This window comes from Bos indicus, chromosome 13 (assembly GCF_029378745.1).
Source record: "Bos indicus isolate NIAB-ARS_2022 breed Sahiwal x Tharparkar chromosome 13, NIAB-ARS_B.indTharparkar_mat_pri_1.0, whole genome shotgun sequence".
NCBI classification, from domain to species: Eukaryota; Metazoa; Chordata; class Mammalia; order Artiodactyla; family Bovidae; genus Bos; species Bos indicus.
This window is the reverse complement of record NC_091772.1, coordinates 33,519,935-33,542,724: the sequence shown is the minus strand read 5'-3', so window position 1 is coordinate 33,542,724 and position 22,790 is coordinate 33,519,935. Positions and strand designations below refer to the sequence as shown.

Here is a 22,790-nt window from a genome sequence, read left to right as displayed (position 1 = left end):
ATAGATATACAGGAATTTTCCAGAGCTAATCAAAGGTAGAAACTCCTTAAATTTGGGATTCCCAACAAAGCCTGGGCAGGAAATAAAAAAAGATAACTTCACCTAATCACATCACAGTGAAATTACAGGCACAAGGTCCTCAAAGCCTCCTGCAAGAAGAGACCTATAGACTGAATTGTGCATATTAATAACAGAAGCCTGAAAACATGAGAGTAAGTCTCAAGGAACTGGGAAAAAAACAAAAAGCAAACAATCACCTTAGAAATGTGTACCAGTAAAGACAGTCTTGAAAAATAATGAAAAATAAATTTCCAGGCAAATGAAAACCAAGACTCTATCACTAATGGAGGCTCACCAAGGAAACTTAAAGGTATGGATATGTACTTAAGGCAGTAAAAAAATTATTCAAGATAATGTAATCTGCCTAAGAAATCTCAAAAAGAAAGTGGTAAATATGAGGATTAATTTTAAGCCCCCCATGTACAACAGTGGGGATTCCCTGGTGGCTCAGTGGTAAAGAACCCACCTGCCAAGCAGGAGGCATGGGTTTAATCCCTGGGCTGGGAAGATCCCCTGAAGAAGGAAATGGCAACCTACTCCAGTATTCTTGCCGAGAGAAAAACCCATGGACAGAGGAGCTTAGTGGGCTACTGTCCATGGGATCACCAAAGAGCTGGACATGAATTAGTCACTAAACAACAAATGTACCACAGTCGTGGGGGGCAAAGGGGACTAGAAAATGGAAATAAACAACAACAAAGAGCCCCACAGCACTTAAAGAGTTCTTGGAGGGTTTCAAGGAGCAAGCAGATGCTGATTAATTGTAGACGCTGACACGTACGCTGGTTACAGCTTCTAAGGTAGCGTTCTTAGCAGCAGCAGCACAGACAGTCAGGGCCAGATTATTCCTCATGGTGGGAGCTGTCGTGTGAATCACAGGATGCACAATAGTTTCTCTGGCCTCTACCCACGAGACACTGGTAACCCTTCCTGAGCTGTAACAACTCAGAACATCCCCAGACACTGCCTAATGTTCCCTGCAGACAAAACTGCCCTAGGTGAGAACCACTGTTCTAGGGCAACCACTAAAATAACAAGCTTGTGAGTTAGAATGAAAGAGAAGCTTGCTCCCACTTGAACCCCAATAAGGTAACAGTACTGAAATAAGCTCAAAAAGATCTGAACCCCCAAGAACAGGGAGAACACAGAAAGACACAAGAGCCATAGAACTCTGGAGGCTGAGAAGCAGATGAACAAAAACCTAAATTATCCACAAAGCAAGCAGAATCTAAACGGGTGGGGGTTGGGGTGGCACTGAGGAGGAAAGATGAAATCCACCAAGTTTACACAGCAACGTCTTCAAATGGCTCGGGTTCCTCCTGGAACCGAGGTACTAAACTGAGGACTGAGATAGCCAGGATCCCCTTCTCATGCCGGGCCACCAGTGTGCACCCTCCGTTCCTGCAGCAGAAGCACAGGGACTGATTCCCTCTCTAGAGAAATTCTGAGCTGGGAAATAACAGGCACAACTAGAACACGGGTACCAGACAGAAAGAGGGGAGACTAATGGGCTGTGTGTGAAATAAATGCTGCTACCAACACCCTGGGCAGCTCTTACTGGCCAGTGTTCTGACTTCTGCAGACTGGTCAGTCTGAAAGGGAAGACCTCATGGTTCCAACACTGGAGACATCCAACATGCAGCTGACCAAGATCACCATAAAGTCAAGTTCAAAATGCCTCGCAATTGTGAGAAAAAATGATCTCCAACCTAGAATTCTGCTCTCAGGCAAACTCTCAAGTAAATGTGAGAATACAGTGTCAACATTTTCACACACACGGTCTGTTTTACCTCCATATGCAACCTTTCTCAAGAAGTTACTGGAAGGTGTGCCCTGGCCACTCTGGAAACATCTATTTTTACACAATATGTGCAGAGAGTAGAGGTGTGAGCTCAGACTGCAATTTACAGATCACTCCCATCTAGTCTCTGAAGCGTAACAGAAACCTAAGAAAGGCTATTATTCAAGTTTCCGTGTATACTTTAAATCCCTTTATTCTATAATTTAGCCATTTCCCTAATTCTTCCAAATGATAAGACTTTACTTTATTATGGACATGCAGGACAACTTACTTTCAAATCTTTCTAGACACACAAATTCAAATCACTTCCCTAACACTTTTCTTATTATAGTAACGCATGAACAATTTCTCACTAACCCTCTACCTCATTCCTCAACTCTGAAAGTATTAATACAAGCTACCACCAAAGCATAGCTATAAATAACCAACTGAAAAATAGGACAAGAGGAGGGGTTATTAACTATACAAAGCTCTTAGACTCTGCCTTACACAGGATGTGTTGCCTGATTCCTCCAGCTCCTACCTAGCTGGAGTTCTGTTTCTGCTGTACAAGTCAGCTGCTCTAAGAGCAGGAGTCCTGTGTGTGTGCAGGCGCTGCCGTCTACCATACAGCGGGATGTAACTCCGTGCCATCCATCCTACCCAGGCTTCTCTGCACATCTGCAGTCCCAGCCCGGGGGGATCAGGGGATAGAGGGGGTGTGGGTGTGTGTGGGTGTGTGTGGGTATGTGTGTGTGTAGAGGGGTGGGGGGGTGGGTGTGTGTGTGTATGGGGGGGTGGGTGTGTGTGTGTGGATGGGTGGGCAGGTGTGTGTGTGTGTGTGTGTGTGTGTGTTGCACCGCCCTCCAGGGGTGTGTGTGTGTGTTGCACTGAGTATGTGTGTCTGTGTGTGTGTCTATGAAACCAAGGTTGGGGAAATGGTAATGGACACTTGTCAGAGAAAATGAGGATTTCAGGGACTTCCCTGGTAGTTCAGTGGTTAAGACCCACACTTCCACTGCAGGCGCACAGGTTCGATCCCTGGTAGGGGAACTAAGATTCCACAAGCTACATGGCACGGCCAAAAAAACAGAAAACAACCAGCCAATCAAGAAATGATGTTTTTAGAGTGAACTGTCAGACTTAGAGGATGTTCAGCCTGTAGCAAAGGACTTGTATTATACTTATTTCCCCTACACAGACATAAAAAGTGATCTTGTACCTCTAACAAAAACTGAGAAGTATCTTGCCAGTCCCATCAAATCATAAAGAAAAGCATCAAATAACTGGGTTTTTGTTTGGCTAAATCACATCACATATTTTCTTCCCTTCTTTTTCTAAAAAATCGTAACTGCTTTGGCAATGACAATGACTGGATTAGTATCTTCTAGCATGTGAGGGAAACCAAGGGCAATAGGCAACATTAACCCAGTTAACTCTAGACAAGTAAGCATGCCACAGGGCTAGCTGCCGTCTACTATCTACACACTAGGAAGCAACAAGCAGTAATATGATAAAACTTGGAAAGAAGATTTAGTATCTTAGAGATTTCAAAGGTTAGAAGCAAACCTATTTACTTCTCTGAGCAACGAAAAGAGAAAAAGCTCCGTAACTCACTGGTTGACCCCCTAGCTCCTCATACCTCTTGATCCCCTGGACTCTGGGAATCTCCTTTGCTTGTGTTCGTATCTCGAGTCCAACGAGGGGGTTTCCAAGTTCTTTCCTGTGTACCTCTGTTATAGTAATAACAACGCCCTGAACTATCTTTATGAGTTTCCCATTCTCCATTAATCTGAATTGCTGGGCTTCCGGGGAGCGGGGGAAGAGCCGACTGGGATATCTTCAGTTCTTGCAGGTTAGCGTAGACAGGAGAATCAGGTCGCCCTTGATTTGGAGGTGTCGTTGCCTATGAAAGATTTGAAATACCCATGTTTACACATGTATAATGCTTATAAATAAAAATTAAATAAAACATGAGATTTATAAACATAAATGCAAATTCATTTTAAAACATATATGGAGGTGTGTATATATATTAAAGGAAATGAGAATTTAAGTTTTAATGTTCATAGTTTGAAAAAATAAGAATTTAACAGTTTTAATATTCATAGTTTGAAAAACAAACATAAAAGCTTTCAGAAGAACCCAGAGTGTACTTAGTTACTGCCCCTCACCCTGAGAGCACACTCAACTAGCAGCTGGGAGCGGCGGGCTCCAGTTTAAGATCTGGCCTGACAAGCTGCAAAACCACAGACTAGATCGCTTCATCTCTATGAAACAGAACTGTTTAATCTCTGTAAGTGAAGAAATTGGATTAAACCACTTAGGTCTCCACTGGCTCTAAAACTCCACAATTTTAAAGCAATTTTTAAAATACAAAACGTCTTACACAGAAGTCAGCACTTACTCAGAAAACTATAAAAAAATTTTATATCCTAAGCTCTAATATTAAATCAAGAATATAAGTAAAAGATAAGGAGATATAGTAGTACTTCAGCCAAGAATTTACCACATACTACTCCTTCCCAGTTATAATTTCTCAGTGTGTGTGTGTGCGTGTGTGTGCTCAGTCGCTCAGTTGTGCCCGGCTCTTTTTGACCTTATGGACTAGCTTGCAAGGTTCCTCTGTCCATGGGATTTTTCAGGCAAGAATATTGGACTGGGTTGCTATTTCCTTTTTCCAACTAATGTTCCCAACTCAGGGATCCAACCTGCGTTTCTTGTATCTCCTGCATTGGCAGGCGGATTCTTTACCACTGAGCCACCTGGGAAGCCTGTTTCTCAGTAGCCCTAAACAAATCTTTACTCTCTTCTTAGTTTATTTATATGTGAAATTCCTAAGAGCAGAAAAAACAACTAGCTGTAACTCTGATTTACACGCTTATTTAATTTCAACTTTCAGTTTTACATTTATTTGTAAATGTCTCACTAGATGTCAGTCAAGAGCAGAATACTCTTCACACACTTTGCATAAGGACCTTGTAAACTGTACTACAGAGAAGGCAATGGTACCCCACTCCAGTACTCTTGCCTGGAAAATCCCATGGATGGAGGAGCCTGGTAGGCTGTAGTCCATGAGGTCACTAAGAGTCGGACACACTGAGCGACTTCACTTTCACTTTCACGCATTGGAAAAGGAAATGGCAACCCATTCCTGTGTTCTTGCCTGGAGAATCCCAGGGACAGGGGAGCCTGGTGGGCTGCCATCTATGGGGTCGCACAGAGTCGGACACGACTGAAGCAACTTAGCAGCAGCAGCAGCAGCAAACTGTACTAACAGTTATAGATGCTGAAAGAATAAGCACACATCTAAGAACACATTTTTATGTTGGGTGTTTGTATATATTAGCTTCCTTTTACAACAGAGTTTCTCAGCCTTGGCATCACTAACATTTGGGGACAGATCCTTTTTTATAGGGGGCTATCCTGTGCAGTACATTATGTCCACTAGCACCTCCGGCCTCCACCTACTCAATGACAGCGGTTTCTTCCCACTGTGACCATTAAAGAGTCTCCAGATGCGGCCAAATGTTCTATGGGGACATCACTGCCCCTGATTGAGAACCACTGCTTTGCTATATTAATCTGAGAACCACTCAGATGTCCCATTACTTCTACAATATACCAGAGTTTTATGAATATCTGAAAACACTGAATTTTTTTAAAAGGGGGAAATGTGAATGTATACACCAAATCAATTTTATTGAAATTAAAGCTCTTTAACTTCTAAAATATCATTTACTTATAAATTAATTATAATGACTCTAAATCACAGAATAAGCTTTAAAAAAAAGAAAATAGTAAAAATTACCCAAGACATGAATACATTTATAAAATGGTTACCTTTGGTCTTTTTACACATGGTAATTATGCAAATACTCTATTAAGTGATACTAATGAGACCATTTTCCTATAAAGGTCAGCTCTGAATTTAGACTATCACCAAACAGTATCTTTCTATGAAGAAAATCTATCCATGAAGACAGATTTCCATGTATTTCATTTCCAGACTAATTTCATACCCTGTTGAATTAGCCAGGGTAACAATGCTTCTCTGACTAAAACAAACTCTGTTAATATAACAAACAATTCTACATAGTAAATCATTTCCTAGGAACTTACCTAGAGAATTCAACAAGAGTTAAAGAAGCTCTTTGCCCCTGGTACTTTACTAAACTTGGGGAAATAAAGATGCCAAGAAATAGCCATTTTCTAAATGATTTTACAACACATGCTACTACAGCTTTAAGAAATAACTAATTAACTAACTTCTATTTAGACACTTCAGTTTTTCCAATCTAAAAAAAGTGAAATGCTTTAAAAAGTTTATAGCTAGCATAATTCTGAAACAAAAGCAGAGAACTAAGTGAAATAAAAGTATAAACCAATCTTACTTACAAATGGAAATGAAAATATACTCAATAAACCATTAGCATTCAAATCTAGCACTGCATTAAATAAATCAGGAAAAAGCAGAAATGTTGAGGATCTGTCTTCAGAAAATCTATTACTGTAATTCTTTACATTAATATATTGACTTGATCACCACCGATGCCAACCAAGTTACTGATAAAATTCAACATGGATTAAGGATAAAACTCTTAGCAAGTGAACAGGTGATGCCTCCTTAAAATGACTACAAATTATTCAAAATAAACATCATACTCAGCAAGGTACTGCTAAGAAAGTAGCATTTTCATTAAAGTCCAGAATAATTCCAGGATGCCAAATATCACTGTTTTTATTCAACAAATGTACTAAGATAGGAAATGTACTAAGATGCAAAAAAAAAGTGAACTCCTAAGTACTCGAAGGAAAACAACCCTGATATTTGTCACTGATGTAACCAATATTTGAAAACCTAAGCCTATGAAAAGTACCAAGAAGGTGAGTAAGTTGGCCAGATAAGATGATCATTTGGTCAGTTCCCAACAGATGAACAATGACAAATTAGAAAATACAACAGAATTTTTAAAATCTCATCTACACTAAGAGAAGTGTTAAAACACTTACAAGTAAGCTTTAAAAAAAAAAAAAAGAGGAATACTTATAAAACTTTCCTCAGGTACCCAAAATTATATTAATACTTACATGTTACTCCTCCAAAAATTAATCTATAAATTCTACAAATTCAATGCAATGTTTGGCATGCATTATAGTTAGTTCACAGTCTTACAGGCAGTAGCCCTGAGGGAAATTTACTGAATGAACAAGTGAACAAACAAGTGAAAAAAAGAATGCAAACACATATACCCCAGTAAAAGCAGAATTGAGAAACTCGGAGCTGGTTACATGTGATAAAGATAGGTGACCAGGAAAACATCCACATTTCTATTAGGGAAAAGGATGGATAACCATGTCGTCATTTAAGACAGGAACTATCTAAAAGTGGACTGACAGTCAAGCATTCCGCAGTGCAAAGGTTACAAATATGAGTTTTAAAATGTCTTGTCTTCTAGGACCTCTAATATAGTAAAAGAAAGTGAAACAAAGATCCTTTAAATGCATAACAGACATACTGTTAGAGCTACACGTGGGAGAGTGTGGGAGCAAAAAATGAACAGGCCTGGAAATAAGGGAATAAGCCTCAAAAATGAACACGGAAGTATTAGCCAAGTCAAAGCTGTGGATACAGGAAGCCGCAAGAACAAACATATAAAAAAAAGCATGGTGTGGTCGGGGAGGATGCCGCCTGAGAGGGCAGGTGATAGGAACAACACAAGAAAGATGTAAGAGAAGCGAACGTCTAACAAGGAGATTTGTGTGTTGTGTTCAAAGGCAGATGTCGCCCAGCAGCATTTAAGGAATTACTGGACAAGTTAAGCCAGGAAGCACATTCTGATTTAAAATTTAGAAATACTGCAGATTTTAGATGAACACAACTAGAGGCAGCGATGAGTTAGGAGGTCAGTAACAGACCGAAGATGAGAACTGCAACGACACAAGGAGAGCAGGAATGGAGAAGCAGGGCTAGGTGCAAGAAGAGATTAGAAAGTCAAATTAACGTGCAGAGTGTATGTCTGTCTGTGGGAAGCTTGTTTTTTGGTGTGTGTTTAACCATGGGTTAAATAACACTGAGATGAAGAATAGGACACAGAAAGACAGAGGAGTTCCACTTACACTGCAGTAGGTCAGTACTCCTTTTAAAAGTCTGGGTGGAAATGCTCAGACTATCAGGTAGACAGATTGAGAGCTCAGTACAGAAATCAGTGCTAAAAATATAAAAGTCATCAGCAAACAGATGGGGCCCCAAACTAGAGAATACACAGAAGGAAGGAAGGGGTAACACAGACCCCTAGAGAATACTAAGCAGTTGCTTTATGAATTAAAATGAAAACACAGGTATCAAGTTAGCATGGGGTCTGGCAAAGGTGACTTTTGGTGGTAATATTACAATTACCAATGCAATTAATAAGGTACCAAGCAAAGTAGGAGGATCCAGTAAAGGAAACAGAAAGTCAGAAATAGGCAGCCTCACAGGAAAAGATGGTATTTAAAAAGAAAAGGAACTAGCTTCCCTCTGAAGACTTCAATACAAGGGCCATGAAGCAAACACTAGATTCAGGAGTTAAGAAGCCATTAAAAGACACCAGCTTCCAGCCAGGAGGATCCAAAATTATGTTCCTGCCATGAACAACTAGAAAAGTAAATAAAATATAGGAAACGAGTATTTTCAGGCCTTATACCACAGAACAAGCAGCTCAGAACTACGATCCCTAAGAGAAGAAACGAAGGACAAGCACCAACCGCCCCCCAGCACTTCCGCTTGGAGGCAGTTTCCAGAACTCAAGGGGAAACCAAGAGTCTAGGAATCTTAGTAACACAACAGAGATACAGGCTCGCAATTACCACTTAAGGTAACAAATGAAATAATACAAGAAATGAAAACATATAAATTGGGGTTCCCTGGTAGTTCAAGTGGCTAAGACTCTGCACTCCCAATGCAGGGGGTCTGGGTTCAAATCCTGGTCAGGGAACTAGGTGCCACATGCCGCAACTGAAGAGTTTACACACCACAACTAAAAGACCCCACATGTCAAAATTAAGACCTGGCACAACCAAATAATAATTAAACAAAAATAAATATTTTTAAAGAAAGAAAGAAAATACATAAATATCAAACATTGAGGAGAAAGGAAAAGGAGAAAAGTATAGACCCCAATTTTTTTAAATCAGAGAATCTTCAAAACTGATAAACCAAGAAACAGAGACAAGAGTTATGTCTGAAATCAAGAGATGTAACAGCAATCTAAGTAGATCACACAATTAGAAGAGGTTTATTGACAATGGACAAATGGTAAAACTTCAATATTTCACACTCTAATTTACCACTAAATGTTTGGACAGATGTTCATTTGAAATGTTGTTCATTTGCTGTTACAAATAGTTTCAGCAGAAATAAAAACTTTGTTTTTCTAACAAACTAACTCCAAACTTAGACCTGAAGAAGGAAATGACAACCCACTCCAGTACTCTTGCCTGCAAATCCTACTGACAGAGGATCCTGGTGGGCTACAGCCCATAGGGTCTCAAAGAGTTGGACACGACTGAACGATTGAGTACAAACTTAAGATCAACTTAAACCTTCAATTTCCAAAATGTATAGAAAGAGAACAGAAGAGGGCTCAGTGTTTTTAATATTCCGATCGTGGCAAAAAAGACACTGTCCCTGTTTATTACCAACTGTTTAAATGACAGAAAAATTCAAGGGAACTACCACTCATTGATCACTAACAAGTTTCCTCAAGAACTCTTGAAAATTTAAATTCTTGGTAGAAAAAATACTTAGAATGAAGTACCAAATTTATGCTTACATGTACACAAAACATGTACTGACTACAACAAGGGATGGTTCCATAATTACATACCATTTTTTCCTGGTGAACCAAAACTATGGGTTTTTAAATGAACATAATGCTGGTGAAGATGAATGTTAACTCCAGTTTATTGCTGGTGATTTTAGCCAGCTGAATCCTTCTGGAAAACATTTTGACAGTATGTTTCAAAAGCTTTTAAAAATATTTTCAGGAAAAAGGGGAGATAAAAAAATCTACACATAGAAAAAAATTTCCTGCAAAGATGTTTATTCCAATGTTATTTATCAGAAATAAATGAGACACAATCTAAATGTCCAACAACAGAAGGTTAAGTAAATAATGACCTAACATACGAGGCAATACCATAAAAGCAATGAAATGTTAATGGTTTCTGAACACGACAAAAAAATTTTTATGAGGTTAATCAGAAAAGCAAAATAGAAATGTGCATTTCACTTCCAACTTAAAATTTTAAAGTATGAAGAAAAAAAAAGTTAATAAACATTATGGGTCTCTGACAAGGCTTTCACTCAGATCTAATGCAGAGATTGAAACTTTTACAGACAAGCAAAAGGGAAGAGTTCAGTACCAAATCAGCTTTAGAAGAAATGTTAAAGGGACTTCTCTTAAGCAAAAAAGGTTACAACCAGAAACATGAAAATTATGAAAGGTAAAGGCAAATATCCAGGAAAGGAAGTAAATCAACCTCATAGGAAAGTTAAAAGACAAAAGTAGTAAAACCATCTATATTCACAATAAGTGATACAAAACAGGAAAAGGTGTAAAATATGATGTCAAAAACAGTAAATGTGGGAGAGTGGGGAGTAAAAATGCAGGGTTGTTAAAATGTGTTTAGAGATCAGCAACTTGAAATAATCATTTACAGACAGATATAAACTTCACGGTAACCACAAAACCAAAAATCTACAATAGTACACATAGAAAAGAGAAAAGAATTCAAACACAGCAACAAAGACAGCCAGAAAGTCACAAGGAAAGAAAAGACAGAAATACTAAGTCAGTATGTTGTGTAACAGGACCTAATGAATTGTTGTAGGTCAATTACACTTCAAACAAACAAACTCAGTGAAAGAGATCAGATTTGTGGCTGCCAGAGGCAGAGGAAATTGGATGAAGGTGGTCAAAAGCTGTAAGATAAAGAAGTACTAGGAATGCACTGTACAACATGATAAATATAATAGTGCTGCATGTTTTATATGAAAGAGAGTAAATTCTAAGTTCTCATCACAAAAAACCAATTTTCTTCTATTTGTTTAATTTTGTATCTGTATGAGAAGATGGATGTTCACTAAACTTACTGTGATAATCACCTCATGATGTATGTAAACCAAATCATTATAATATATACCCTTAAACATATACAGTACCATATGTTAACAATATCTCAATAAAATTGGAGGAAAAAATTCAAAAGTTACAATTTTAAAAAATTGGTTTTCTTGGGAATTCCCTGGTAATCCAGGGGTTAAGACTTCATGCTTCCAATGCAGGGGCACAGATTCTATCTCTAGTCAGAGAACTAAGATCCCACATGCCGTGCAGCAGGGCCAAAAAAAAGTTATAGTGAGTTTATACACAGACTCATCACATCAGCTCCAAACACATGGTAGTGACAGGAAAAAGAAAAAACTAAGAAGGAAGGGAAAGGAAGAAAGTGTTTGGCGGGTGGGCGGGGGGTGCGGGGGCGGGGGGGGGGGAGAATCTCTAATTTTAAGTATGCTTTGTGATTTTTATGTGCACTATTGTTCAGAAGATACTCAATCTTTCTAAATGGACTTATGGCAAACCAGTTCCCTGGTCCAATATGCTTGAACTATGAAAAAAGTGAAAGTGTTAGTCACTCAACTGTGTCCAACTCTCTGGGACCCCAAGGACTGTAGGTAGCCCACCTGGATCCTCTGTCCATGGAATTCTCTGGGTAAGAATACTGAAGTGGGTTGCCATTCCATTCTCCAGGGCATCTTCCCAACCCAGGGATCAAACCTGGGTCTCCTGCATTGCAGGCAGATTCTTTACTGTCTGGGCCAGCAAAATATATATATGGAGAAGGCAATGGCACCCCACTCCAGTACTCTTGCCTGGAAAATCCCATGGACGGAAGGCCTGGTGGGCTGTAGTCCATGGGGTCGCTAAGAGTCGGACACGACTGAGCAACTTCACTTTCACTTTTCACTTTCATGCATTGGAGAAGGAAATGGCAACCCACTCCAGTGTTCTTGCCTGGAGAACCCCAGGGACGGGGAAGCCTCATGGGCTGCCGTCTATTGGGTCGCACAGAGTCAGACATGACTGAAGCGACTTAGCAGCATATATAATATATATATATATATATATATATATATATATATATAAAGTTAAAAGACAATTCTTAAAGTCTATACCACCAATCACTTCTTACTCAGCATACAATTCAAAGGAAATAAGAAGTACTTCCAATATATGAATGAAAAATCAGTTTTCAAATATATAACTTATTATACGATTAAAGTGAACAAACATGAACTGTTCATGGATTGCCACCAACAAAAATAAGTGGATTTTTCATACAAAAAAAAAAAAAAAAAAACTTCAAAAGGAGAACAAAGAAACAAAGTTAATTTTATGGGTCATACCTGTCATTAATTAACAACTGAACTGGGACCAGTATCTCTGCACATGACCCAATTTGGTATTTAAAAAAAGATCTGGCCTGTTCCACTTTTATCCATACACAGATGAAAACAGTCTTCCCACTATCCACAGAAAGGAAAAATTGGGGAACCACATACAAAGAAGGTAACTTTAAACTTCAATTGTGCCTAAATCCTTACTTTAATAGCAAAAATACTGAAAGTTGTCCTCTTTGACATTAGCTCAATAACTGCTTGTAAAATAAATTTTAGAGAACAGAATACATATTAGCTATACCTCTTGTTTCTTAACTAGTAAGAGCTATGCTACTCTGTACTAACACTTCAGTATTAAGTATTATATCTACCTTACCATAAATGCTGATTTATATTACTGAATAATCAGTATAAGTCCCTGCAACCTATAATCATACCTTTATATTTAGATTTATGGGAGGAAAAATACATTTACCAAAGCATCAGACTCCAAAATAGAATTTTAATTACTTTTTAAATTCTATTTAATTCATGTGGAAAATGACATTTACTGCCTTTGGTAATTTACCTGTTTAAACTCTGCTTTACCATAATTGCTAATTATAATAACATTAGGGCCAGTTAGCAGAATGAGGACAAAAAGAAAAAAAAATTGTCAACAAGCCAATATTCAGTTAAAATAGAAGTGAAATTTTAGTTTCACAACTGAAAACTTTGTATCAATTTTAAACTGAAAAATCTGACTTTTCAATAGACAATCTTCTCCCTTAAAAGTCAAATTTGGAGGGGAGAGGAATATATTACCCTTTAATAATTTTTTAACACAAAAACTTGCAAGTTGAAGAGACGAAAGCATGTCAGCATTGAGATCTCAGGCTGTCAACAGTATACTGATATTTTCTGTGACTCACTTATTTAACTATCACTTAAAAATGAATAATGAGCCAGATGGCTCAGCAGGTAAAGAATCTATCTGGCAATGTAGGAGACACAGGAGATGCAGGTTCAATCTCTGGGTCAGGAAGATCCCCTGGAGAAGGAAATGGCAACCCACTCCAGTCTTCTCCCTTGGGAAACTCCATGGACTAGGGCGCCTGGCGGGTCACAGTCCATGGGGTCGCAGGGAGTCAGGCACGACTTAGCGACTAAACAGCAACAACGTGAGCCAGGCAGGAGGCGAACATGATGCAGCCTCTCAGGGTCAGCAGCTGAGTGAAGAGAGAGATGGGCAGGCAAGGCCTCCAGTGGCAGGAGGTGAGCGCAGCACTGAACAGAGAGAAGAGGGTACGACATGGTCAGGAAAAGGCTCCCACCAGATGTTAACTGCATCCTTAAGGAAAGCAGAAGAAGCTGGGGACTCCATGAAGTGGGGAGGGACCTTCCAAGTACACACGGTCGTATGTTTTTAAACTGACATAACCCAAGGAAAGGAAATGCAGTCTTCCAATAACTGGTAGCTAAGTGAGTTCAGTGCTGTGGAAAGCTTTTGCAGATGTTATTTTCATGGTAGATAATTTATTTTTCTTACTGGTTCTCCAGCTATTGCAACTCAAGGCCGCTCAACTTCTCTAGGACTTGCTGCCTGACACTCATCTACTGAAGTGTCACCTGGCTTCTGTCCTCCCCCATTCTGATCACTGTGCCAACACCCTGAAACCCCTTTCACATATCACAGGTCTGTCATCTCCGCCTCCTCCCTGACAGACATAACAAGGCAGGTCCTGAGCAGGGAAGCGGGAGGCCTACGGACGCTGGTTTCTGGGAACCACACAAACACACTGATGGAGTCACTCCTGTGCCACCAAACCTGCAGGAACCGCGGCCAACAAAAATCACTGTGACTCACAACTCTGGACCTACCGGGGGGTGGACAGGATCTGACAGATACCACAGTGAAGAGCCTGGGGTCCCAAGGACCACACATACACAGTCGCAAGGGGGTGTGTGCACAGCTGGGGGTTGTAAGGGATTTGCCAAAAAGGAACAAATGACAAATCTCCCCTTGGAAATGAAGCCCGCCCCTCTCCAGCATCAGCTCCTGTTGCCCTCACGTGCGTCCTCCCTGGGCCTTACTGGTCAGCAGCTTGTTGCGGAGCTCACAACACTGCACTGTCATCCCAGGGGTACGTGTGCCTTTCTCTCTGGAGCTGGATCACCTTCCAGGCACAAATGTCTGCCCGGTTTCTCTCTTCCTCTTCAGCGCTGAGCACAGCACCCGCACATGGCAAGCCCTCAGGATGCTCCTGAAGGGAAATCCTTTTGACGGAACTAAAGATGTCATGAAACCCATGCACTGAAGTTAATTTCCAACTCCTCTGTTTACAGTCTCCCTGGGACATCTTAACTGACAGCACTGCTTCAGTAAAACCAAACTCTCTCTCAAACACCCACCTCCTTCCCCTGGACGGCAGACGTGGTGTCTAAAACCAGCATGGCTCCTCCACAGAAGCCCACACTCATCACCTCCTCGGCCGCAACCTCTGCCCATAATATACTGTCCTCCTATCTTCACAGGACTTCCCTGGTGGCTCAGACGATCACGACACCATCAGGAGCTCCTCACAGGGAGATCTCAGAGTCACCCCGTCTCTTCTCTCTACCTCCATGAGCTTCCACCAACTCTTTCTCCTACTCTAACTTGAATTCCTTCCCCTCTTATCCTGAGACAACTGCCTCAGTTTGGGTTCTCACCATCATTTGGCTGAATGAGTACAAGTCCCATTTCTTCATCTTTTCCAAATGGTCCTCCAGTCCCACAAGTCCTTCTCTGAAAACAAACCTGATCTTATTACTTACCTACTTTAAAAACATCAAAAAGGAGCTTCCCTGGTGGCTCAGGGGTAAAGAATCCACCTGTCGATGCAGGGGACATCACTTCAATCCCTGATTCAGGAAGATCCCACATGCCAAGGAGCAACTAACCTGTGCACCACAACTACTGAGCCTGTGCTCTAGAGCCTGGGCGCTGCAACTACAGAGCCCACGCACCACAACTACTGAAGCCCACACACCCTAGAGCCCATGCTCTGCGACGAAAAGCCACTGCTACCAGAAGCCTGTGCACCACACTTAGAGAGTAGCCCCTGCTTGCCGCAACTTGAGAAAAGCCCATGCAGCAACGAAGACCCAGCCCAGCAATACATAAGTTTATATATATATATAAAATTAACAAACATTTCAATGATTGTAGAAGTTCAAATTTCACAGCAGACAATTTAAGGCTCCTAAAAATTTTAAAACATTATCCCTCTATCTATGATAAACTGTCCGCAATCCAGGAACCACATACAAACCATAAAGAGCTGGTTCAAAGGGCATTTTCTCTTGAGATGCTCCTCTATTCATCAGGGGCAGAATTTGCAGATTTCCTGTGCATCTAGAGCAGCACTAACGCAAATACCATGTAAGCCAGATCATTTAAAATTTTCCAATGGCCACATTAAAAAGGTAAAAATAAAGAGGTGAACTGAATTCTAATAATGTATGTTTAAACCAGTATGTAAAATATTAGTATTCTACTGTATCATCAATGTCAAAATTGAACTCTTTTTTATTAAGTCTTCAAAACCAGAGTGTATTATACAGCACTTTTCAGTTCAGATCTTAAAACTTTCATCAAAAATACTGCGTATGTATTTGGATTTCATAAAATTTAAAGTTGAAAAGTAGATTCACAGATTCAAATTATTCTAAACCATCTTAAACACTTTTCCAATACATGAATCAAGTATCAGTTTTAAAATTTTAACTTGGAATAACTAAAATAAGCTCAGTTCCTCCGTCTTACTGGCCACATTCTAAGTGTTAAACAACCATACTTGGCCAGTGGCTGCCGGGCTGCAGCACTTCGTACTCAAATGTACTAACTGTCCCCAGCACATCACATAGTAATCAGTTGTCATTCTGCCTCCCGGTAAACTGTAAGCCCCTGAAGAGTTTAGAGCAAGACCACGTCTTAATTATCACAGGTTTTCAAAGTCTAGAACTGAAGATTCCTGAAGTTCTGACTCAACAGTCTAATGATTTCTGCTTTCCCAGTCCACAGAATGTTTAAGGTAGAAAGGTAAAGGAGATAGCCACTAGGAACTAATATTTATTGATGAAACCTCATTATTAATCTGTGTTGAAAGTATTCAGCCAGAGATGCTTGCCCTTGGTGGGTTAAGCAAACAAAATTCCTCAGAAGGACATTCTGCTGAAATAACGTGCCTTAGTTACTATTTTATGCTGATGAAGCCATGGTGCAACCGCCTAGTCTGCTGCCATTCACATTATAAATCTCCCTCCCTGGGGACATGAATGGTAACTCTACACTCAGCACCCAGGGGATGACCAAAGAATACTCTGTTGCTGAAATTTCCAGAGGGTAAAAGTTTAGGGTACAATTACAAAGGGGAAAAAAATGCTCTGTTTAATTATTGAAAGTATGCACCACACGTACAAATGTAATCTTAGAAGCTGAAGTTTCCAGCAAGAATAAAAAATATAATAATTTAAAAAGGATACAAAATTAATCAATAGTAATATGGGACACATTTAAAGAGTTGACACACTATCTTTTCTCTCATTTTCTGAAAAATGATTTTTTCTTTTAATTTAATTGGTGGAAAATTGCTTTACAATGTTCCTCTTGAGCCTCCCTCCCCTCCCCCATCCTAGCCCTCTAGATCCTCAACAGAACGCAAGGCTGGGCTCCCTGTGTTGCATAGCAACGTCTTACCAGCTAGCATTTTACACAGGTCTATGCTACTTTCGGAGAAGGCAATGGCAACCCACTCCAGTACTCCTGCCTGGAAAATCCCATGGGTGGAGGAGCCTGGTGGGCTGCAATCCATGGGGTTGCGAAGAGTCGGACACAACTGAGTGACTTCACTTTCACTTTTTACTTTCATGCATCAGAGAAAGAAATGGCAACCCACTCCAGTGTTCTTGCCTGGAGAATCCCAGGGACGGGAGAGCCTGGTGGGCTGCCATCTCTGGGGTCGCACAGAGTCGGACACGACTGAAGCGACTTAGCATGCTACTTTCTCCATTCGTCCCACTCTCTCCTCCCCTGTGTCCACAAGTCTGTTCTCTGTATGTGTCTCATTCCTTCCCTGCAAATAGGTTCATCAGTACCGTTTTTCTAGATTCCATACATATGCCTTAATATAAGATAATTGTTTTTCTCTTCCTGATTTACTTCACTCTGTATAACAGGTTCTAGGTTCATTCACCTCACTAGAACTGACTCAAATTCATTCTTTTTTATGGCTGAGTAATATTCCAGTGTATATATGTACCACATTTTCTCTAACCACTCATCTATTGACGGACATCTAGGCTGCTTTCATGTCCTGGCTACTGTAAACAGTGCTGCAGTGAACACTGGGGTACATGTGTCTTTTTCAGTTAGTCTTCTCAGGGTATGTGTCCAGTAGTGGGATTACCGGGTTGTATGGTAGTTTCATTCCTACTTTTTAAAAGAATCACCATACTGTTCTTCATAGTGGCTGTTAGCAATTTACATTCCCACCAAACTATTCTTTGATGTTTTTTCAAAAAATAAAGATTCCAGAAATAAAATATTTTGAAAAATTTTCATTATCCAAGGAAAAGAATTTATAAACTGTTACTCTGAATAAATACAACTAAATAAATGTGTTTCTAACTTACCACATGTCATAATTCATTAACAAGTCTGCATGAGAACAGTGTAATACAGCTCCTTGGATAATTTATTATTATATTAATTTCAAACTGAGTGTTAGTTTTAAGTTTTGAAGCATTATTTCCTTAAAGTTATATTGAAAACCTCTGAAGTATCCAAAGTGAATAAAAAATAGATGATTTTCCACCATTTTGATTGCCTAGCGAGAAATACTAAAGCCCTGAATTCCTTTACAAATGCTCAAAATAGGTATTTAAATACGTAGCAGTATGAGTCTATAAATATAAAAATATGTACGCTCTCATACACACATATACATGTACAAAAGACGTTCAAAAGACCATGTAAGCTTTTGCAATTTATTTCATGGACTTATGGCTGGTTTTGTTTGTTTGTTTTTGTTTATCTACATTTTCTAATTTATTCTTCAAGGCACACATTTATTTTGAAGATTAAAAATCTGTGGGGGAAAAAAGGGCCATTAGTTTTAAACCCACAAAACCATTCTGGAATGACATTTAAGAAGTTCTGTAGCCTAAGCTACAAAGGTAGGAACATTTATGATATCCATGAAGGTCAACCATCAAAACTTCAAGGTTACCCAGAAAATCTAGAGCAGGCAAGGAATGAAGTGCTTCATCATGATTGTAAGTATTCTGGGTTCATTCTAGACCAAAAGTGTAGTCACTGAACTTGGAATTATGATCCTCACAGGAAGTCACAATGTGAATACAGCTCCCTTTATCAAGTTCTGCAAGTAGCTAATGGATAAAGCAGGGCAGGTGGAATGGGACTGTTCTGTAATGACAGTGGTCAAAAGTCTAGCACTTCTTTGAGCCATTCATCCTAGTTTCACAAGTTGAGGCCTGTCTAGACATTAGGTAATCATTCTGAGTCCTTCTTTCTTAGGAACCATCACCACCATTCATCTCTAGAACTCTTCATCTTCCAAAACTGAAACTCTATACCCATTACACAATACCCTCCAGCCCCCACTACCCCAGCCCCAGGCAACCAACATTCCACTTTCTGTTTCTTGAAGTTGACTACTCTAGGTGCTTCAGATAAGTGGAATTATACAATACTTGTCCTTCTGTAACTGGCCTATTTCATAACATCCTCAAGTTCTACCCATGCTCTAGTATATGTCAATATTTACTTCTTTTTAAGGCTGAATAACATCCCATTCTACGTATGCACATCCAACATTTTGCTTATGTATGCATCTGTTGATGGAACTTAGGGTGCTTCCACCTTTTGGCTGTCATGAATAATGCTATGAATATAGACACACAAGTATCTGTTGTAGCCCCTGCTTTCAAATCCTGTGATGACTGACTATATATGTTCATTTGACTGGGCTAAGGAGATGCTCAGATAGACAGTAAAACATTACTTTTGTGTGTGTGTGTGTAAGGGCATCCTCAGAAGAGATTAGGGTTGCATCAGCAGACTGCATCAAGAAGACTGTCCTCACCAGTGGGGTCAAGCACCACTCAATAGTTCAGGATCTCAGCTGAACAGAAAGGCAGAGGGAGAGCAAATTTACTCCCAGCTTGAGCTGAGATGCCCACATCTCCTGCTCCAAGGACTTTGGCTCTCCTGGTTCTTGGGCCTTGGACCACCCCCTCCACCCTCCACCCAGGTCTCAGCGTATCTGACTCAGACTGAATCACAGACTGGCTTCCCGGGATCTCCAGTTTGCAGACAGCAGATGAGACTGTGGGACTTCTCAGTCTCTAGAACAGCATGAGCCGATTGCTATAAAACATCTGCTCTGATATGTATCTATATATACCCTATGGGTTTTGTCTCTTGGGAGAACCCTGACTGGTAGAGATTTATACTCAGAGTCCTTTTCTCTTGAAACTCCTTTAGACTCACTGCTACCCTCAGAGGGCATTTATGAAAAAATAAGACTGATACTTCATGTGTTTTCTGCTTCCCAACATCTTACACACAAGCTAAAGAACATTAATTCAAAAGAAAGGGAAAATCAGTCAGCAGCTAAGTTTAAAAACAATTTCTTTTTGCTCCTCTCGACCACCTCATACAGTTGCATTCCCTGGGAGAAAAACATAAGCCATTCTACTTATATTTCAAAGTGCAGAAAACAATATCTACCTAACAAATGTACTCCAGGTCTACAGAGAGTTAATGCTACTCAAAGCTGCAGCTTGTTATCCAAGATCTTTCGTATCCTTTTAGGGCCCTGCTGACCTCTCTTCATCAAAACTGGCTCTCAGTTCAGAATTTTCAGAGAAGACTCCTAAATACAAGACATATTTCCCTTAAGTCAAATTAACCCCAATCGTCATCTAAAGACATTATTGCTCTGTTCGAAGGCTCATGTGAGATATAGCGGCTCCCTATATGTCTGTTCCTTTATATTAGGTATCTGAACATTCACAGGACAAATAAAAAGGTTTCCATTCAGGATTCGGAAGTCTCTCCATATAAAAGCAGACAAACAAGAAGATCTGCAGCAGAGACCTACATTCAGCTACAATTTACCAACTTCTTGCCTAGTCTGTCATTTTGGGGCACTGCTGGCTCTTCAGAATGAGATATATTGAAAGTGGCATCAAAATGTCTGGTTCCTTTTAATAGAATAAAAAGCTAGTCATAGGAAGGAACAGTCTTCTCAGGCTCCATATTCTATTTTGGTGAATGGACTAACATAAAATCTATGGCACGTATGTTATCAGAGCAAGTAACTATATTAAGAGTATGGCAGAAAGTGAAGAAGAACTAAAGAGCCTCTTGATGAAAGTGAAAGAGGAGAGTAAAAAAGTTGATTTAAAGCTCAACATTCAGAAAACTACGATCATGGCATCCAGTCCCAGCACTTCATGGCAAATAGATGGGGAAACAGTGGAAACAGTGGCTGACTTTATTTTGGGGGGCTCAAAGATCACTGCAGATGGTGACTGCAGCCATGAAATTAAAAGATGCTTATCCTTGAAGGAAAGTTATGACCAATCTAGACAGCATATTAAAAAGCAAAAACATTACTTTGTCAACAAAGGTCCATCTAGTCAAGGCTATGGTTTTTCCAGTGGTCATGTATGGATGTGAGAGTTGGACTATAAAGAAAGCTGAGCGCCGAAGAATTGATGCTTTTGAACTGTGGTGTTGGAGAAGACTCTTGAGAGTCCCTTGGACTGCAAGGAGATCTAACCAGTCCATCCTAAAGGAGATCAGTCCTGGGTGTTCATTGGAAGGACTGATGCTGAAGCTGAAACTCCAATTACTTTGGCTACCTGATGCCAAGAGCTGACTCATTTGAAAAGACCCTGATGCTGGGCAAGATTGAGAGCAGGAGGAGAAGGGGATGACAGAGGATGAGATGGTTGGATGGCATCATAGACTCAATGGACATGGGTTTGGGTGGACTCCAGGAGTTGGTGATGGACAGGGAGGCCAGGCGTGCTGCAGTTCATGGGGTCACAGAGTCGGACACGACTGAGCAACTGAACTGAACTGATACCATTTTTCTTATTACAGTACATTTTGTTTTTAGGGGAACACTGAGATTTATTAATTCCTACTTAAATCTTTAAAGCCATAGCTGAAAAGATAAAAAGCCCACATTCCCCCCACTTGATTGTATCAAGAGTTAACAGCCGGCTGTTAAGTTATTGCGGGCTTCCCAGGCGGTGTTGTCTCCTGCCAATGCAGGAGCTGCAACAGACTCGGGATTGATTCCTGGGTCAGGAAAATCCACTAGAGAAGGAATGCCAACCCATTCCAGTATTCTTGCCTGGAAAATTCCATGGACAGAGAAGTCTCATGGGCTACAGTCAATGGGGTCTCAAAGAGTCAGGACATGACTGAGTGACTGAGTACATACACATTAAAAGTTACTGTAACTGATGAAAAAACATCATTTTTCTCCATAGTCTCATTTAAATTACAGTACCAAAACCGTCAATGAGAAAAATTACTTTAACTGAAACATGAAAGAGATGGTTTTTCTATAAAGTTTTTATCTCTACATATGTTACATTACTTGAATATTTAGCAATAACATCCACATGACATAGAAACAAGATAAAAGAAAATCGACATACTCAAGGGAGATATTTAGCAGATAACTGATAAATATATATATATTTATTTATTTATGGCCACACCACACACATGCAAGACCTTATTCCCCAACCAGGAATGGAACCCATGCTCCCTACAGTGGACGCACAGCGTCTTAACCACTGGACTGTCAGAGAAGTCCCGTAAATGATAAAATTTTAAAACCACACTTTGCTGGCCAGAAAAGTAACATATTAATAAGCTGCACAAGAAATCTACCTCCCTTTTTTAAAAAACTGGAAAATGGAGAAAATAATTAAAAAGAAAAAACCTCCAAAAAATTGATTCAAGTATAATCAGTTGATGTTCCCAATGAAGCTGTAACTATAACAGGTGCATGCTGTGAACTTTTGCTTAAAATGTTTAATTTTTAAACATCCTGCACTTCCATAATTTCAAAATGAAAATCCTGTTTCCTTCAATACATAAAAATCTCAACTGTCTTATGCCAGCTGATGAACTTTTTGAGCAATTAAATAACAATTCTGTTTCAGAAGTCTCAAATGTTATCTGTGTAACAATGTTTCTGTAGTTTTGTATTTGAATATTTTATTGTATTTTACACCTTTTAAAATGAAATACGAAAAACGAAAAAAAAATACTGCAGCTTTTCCGTATCTCCTTATGGTACGGGGACAGGCAAACTATGGAACAAACCCAGTCTGCTGCTTGTTTTTGTAAAGGAAGCTTGACTGAAGCACAGCCATGCTCCTTTGTCCCCAATGTCTCTGGCTGCTTTATTTCACAACAGTAGAGTTGAATGC

The 22,790-nt window shown here is 39.8% G+C and overlaps 1 protein-coding gene across 13 annotated transcripts in view; it reads right to left on the bottom strand.

Annotated features, from left to right (window-relative positions):
- The window catches only part of ARHGAP12 (Rho GTPase activating protein 12), a 118,212-nt gene that overhangs the window by 53,980 nt on the left and 41,442 nt on the right, over positions 1–22,790 (bottom strand). For 12 of the 13 annotated variants that reach the window (XM_070800909.1, XM_070800916.1, XM_019973137.2 and 9 more), the window contains one exon: positions 3,483–3,746. The exons of the other annotated variant lie outside the window; for it this stretch is intronic. In XM_070800909.1, the coding sequence (XP_070657010.1) occupies positions 3,483–3,746 (264 nt within the window). The remainder of the gene's footprint in view (positions 1–3,482; positions 3,747–22,790) is intronic. 13 annotated transcript variants of the gene reach the window in all.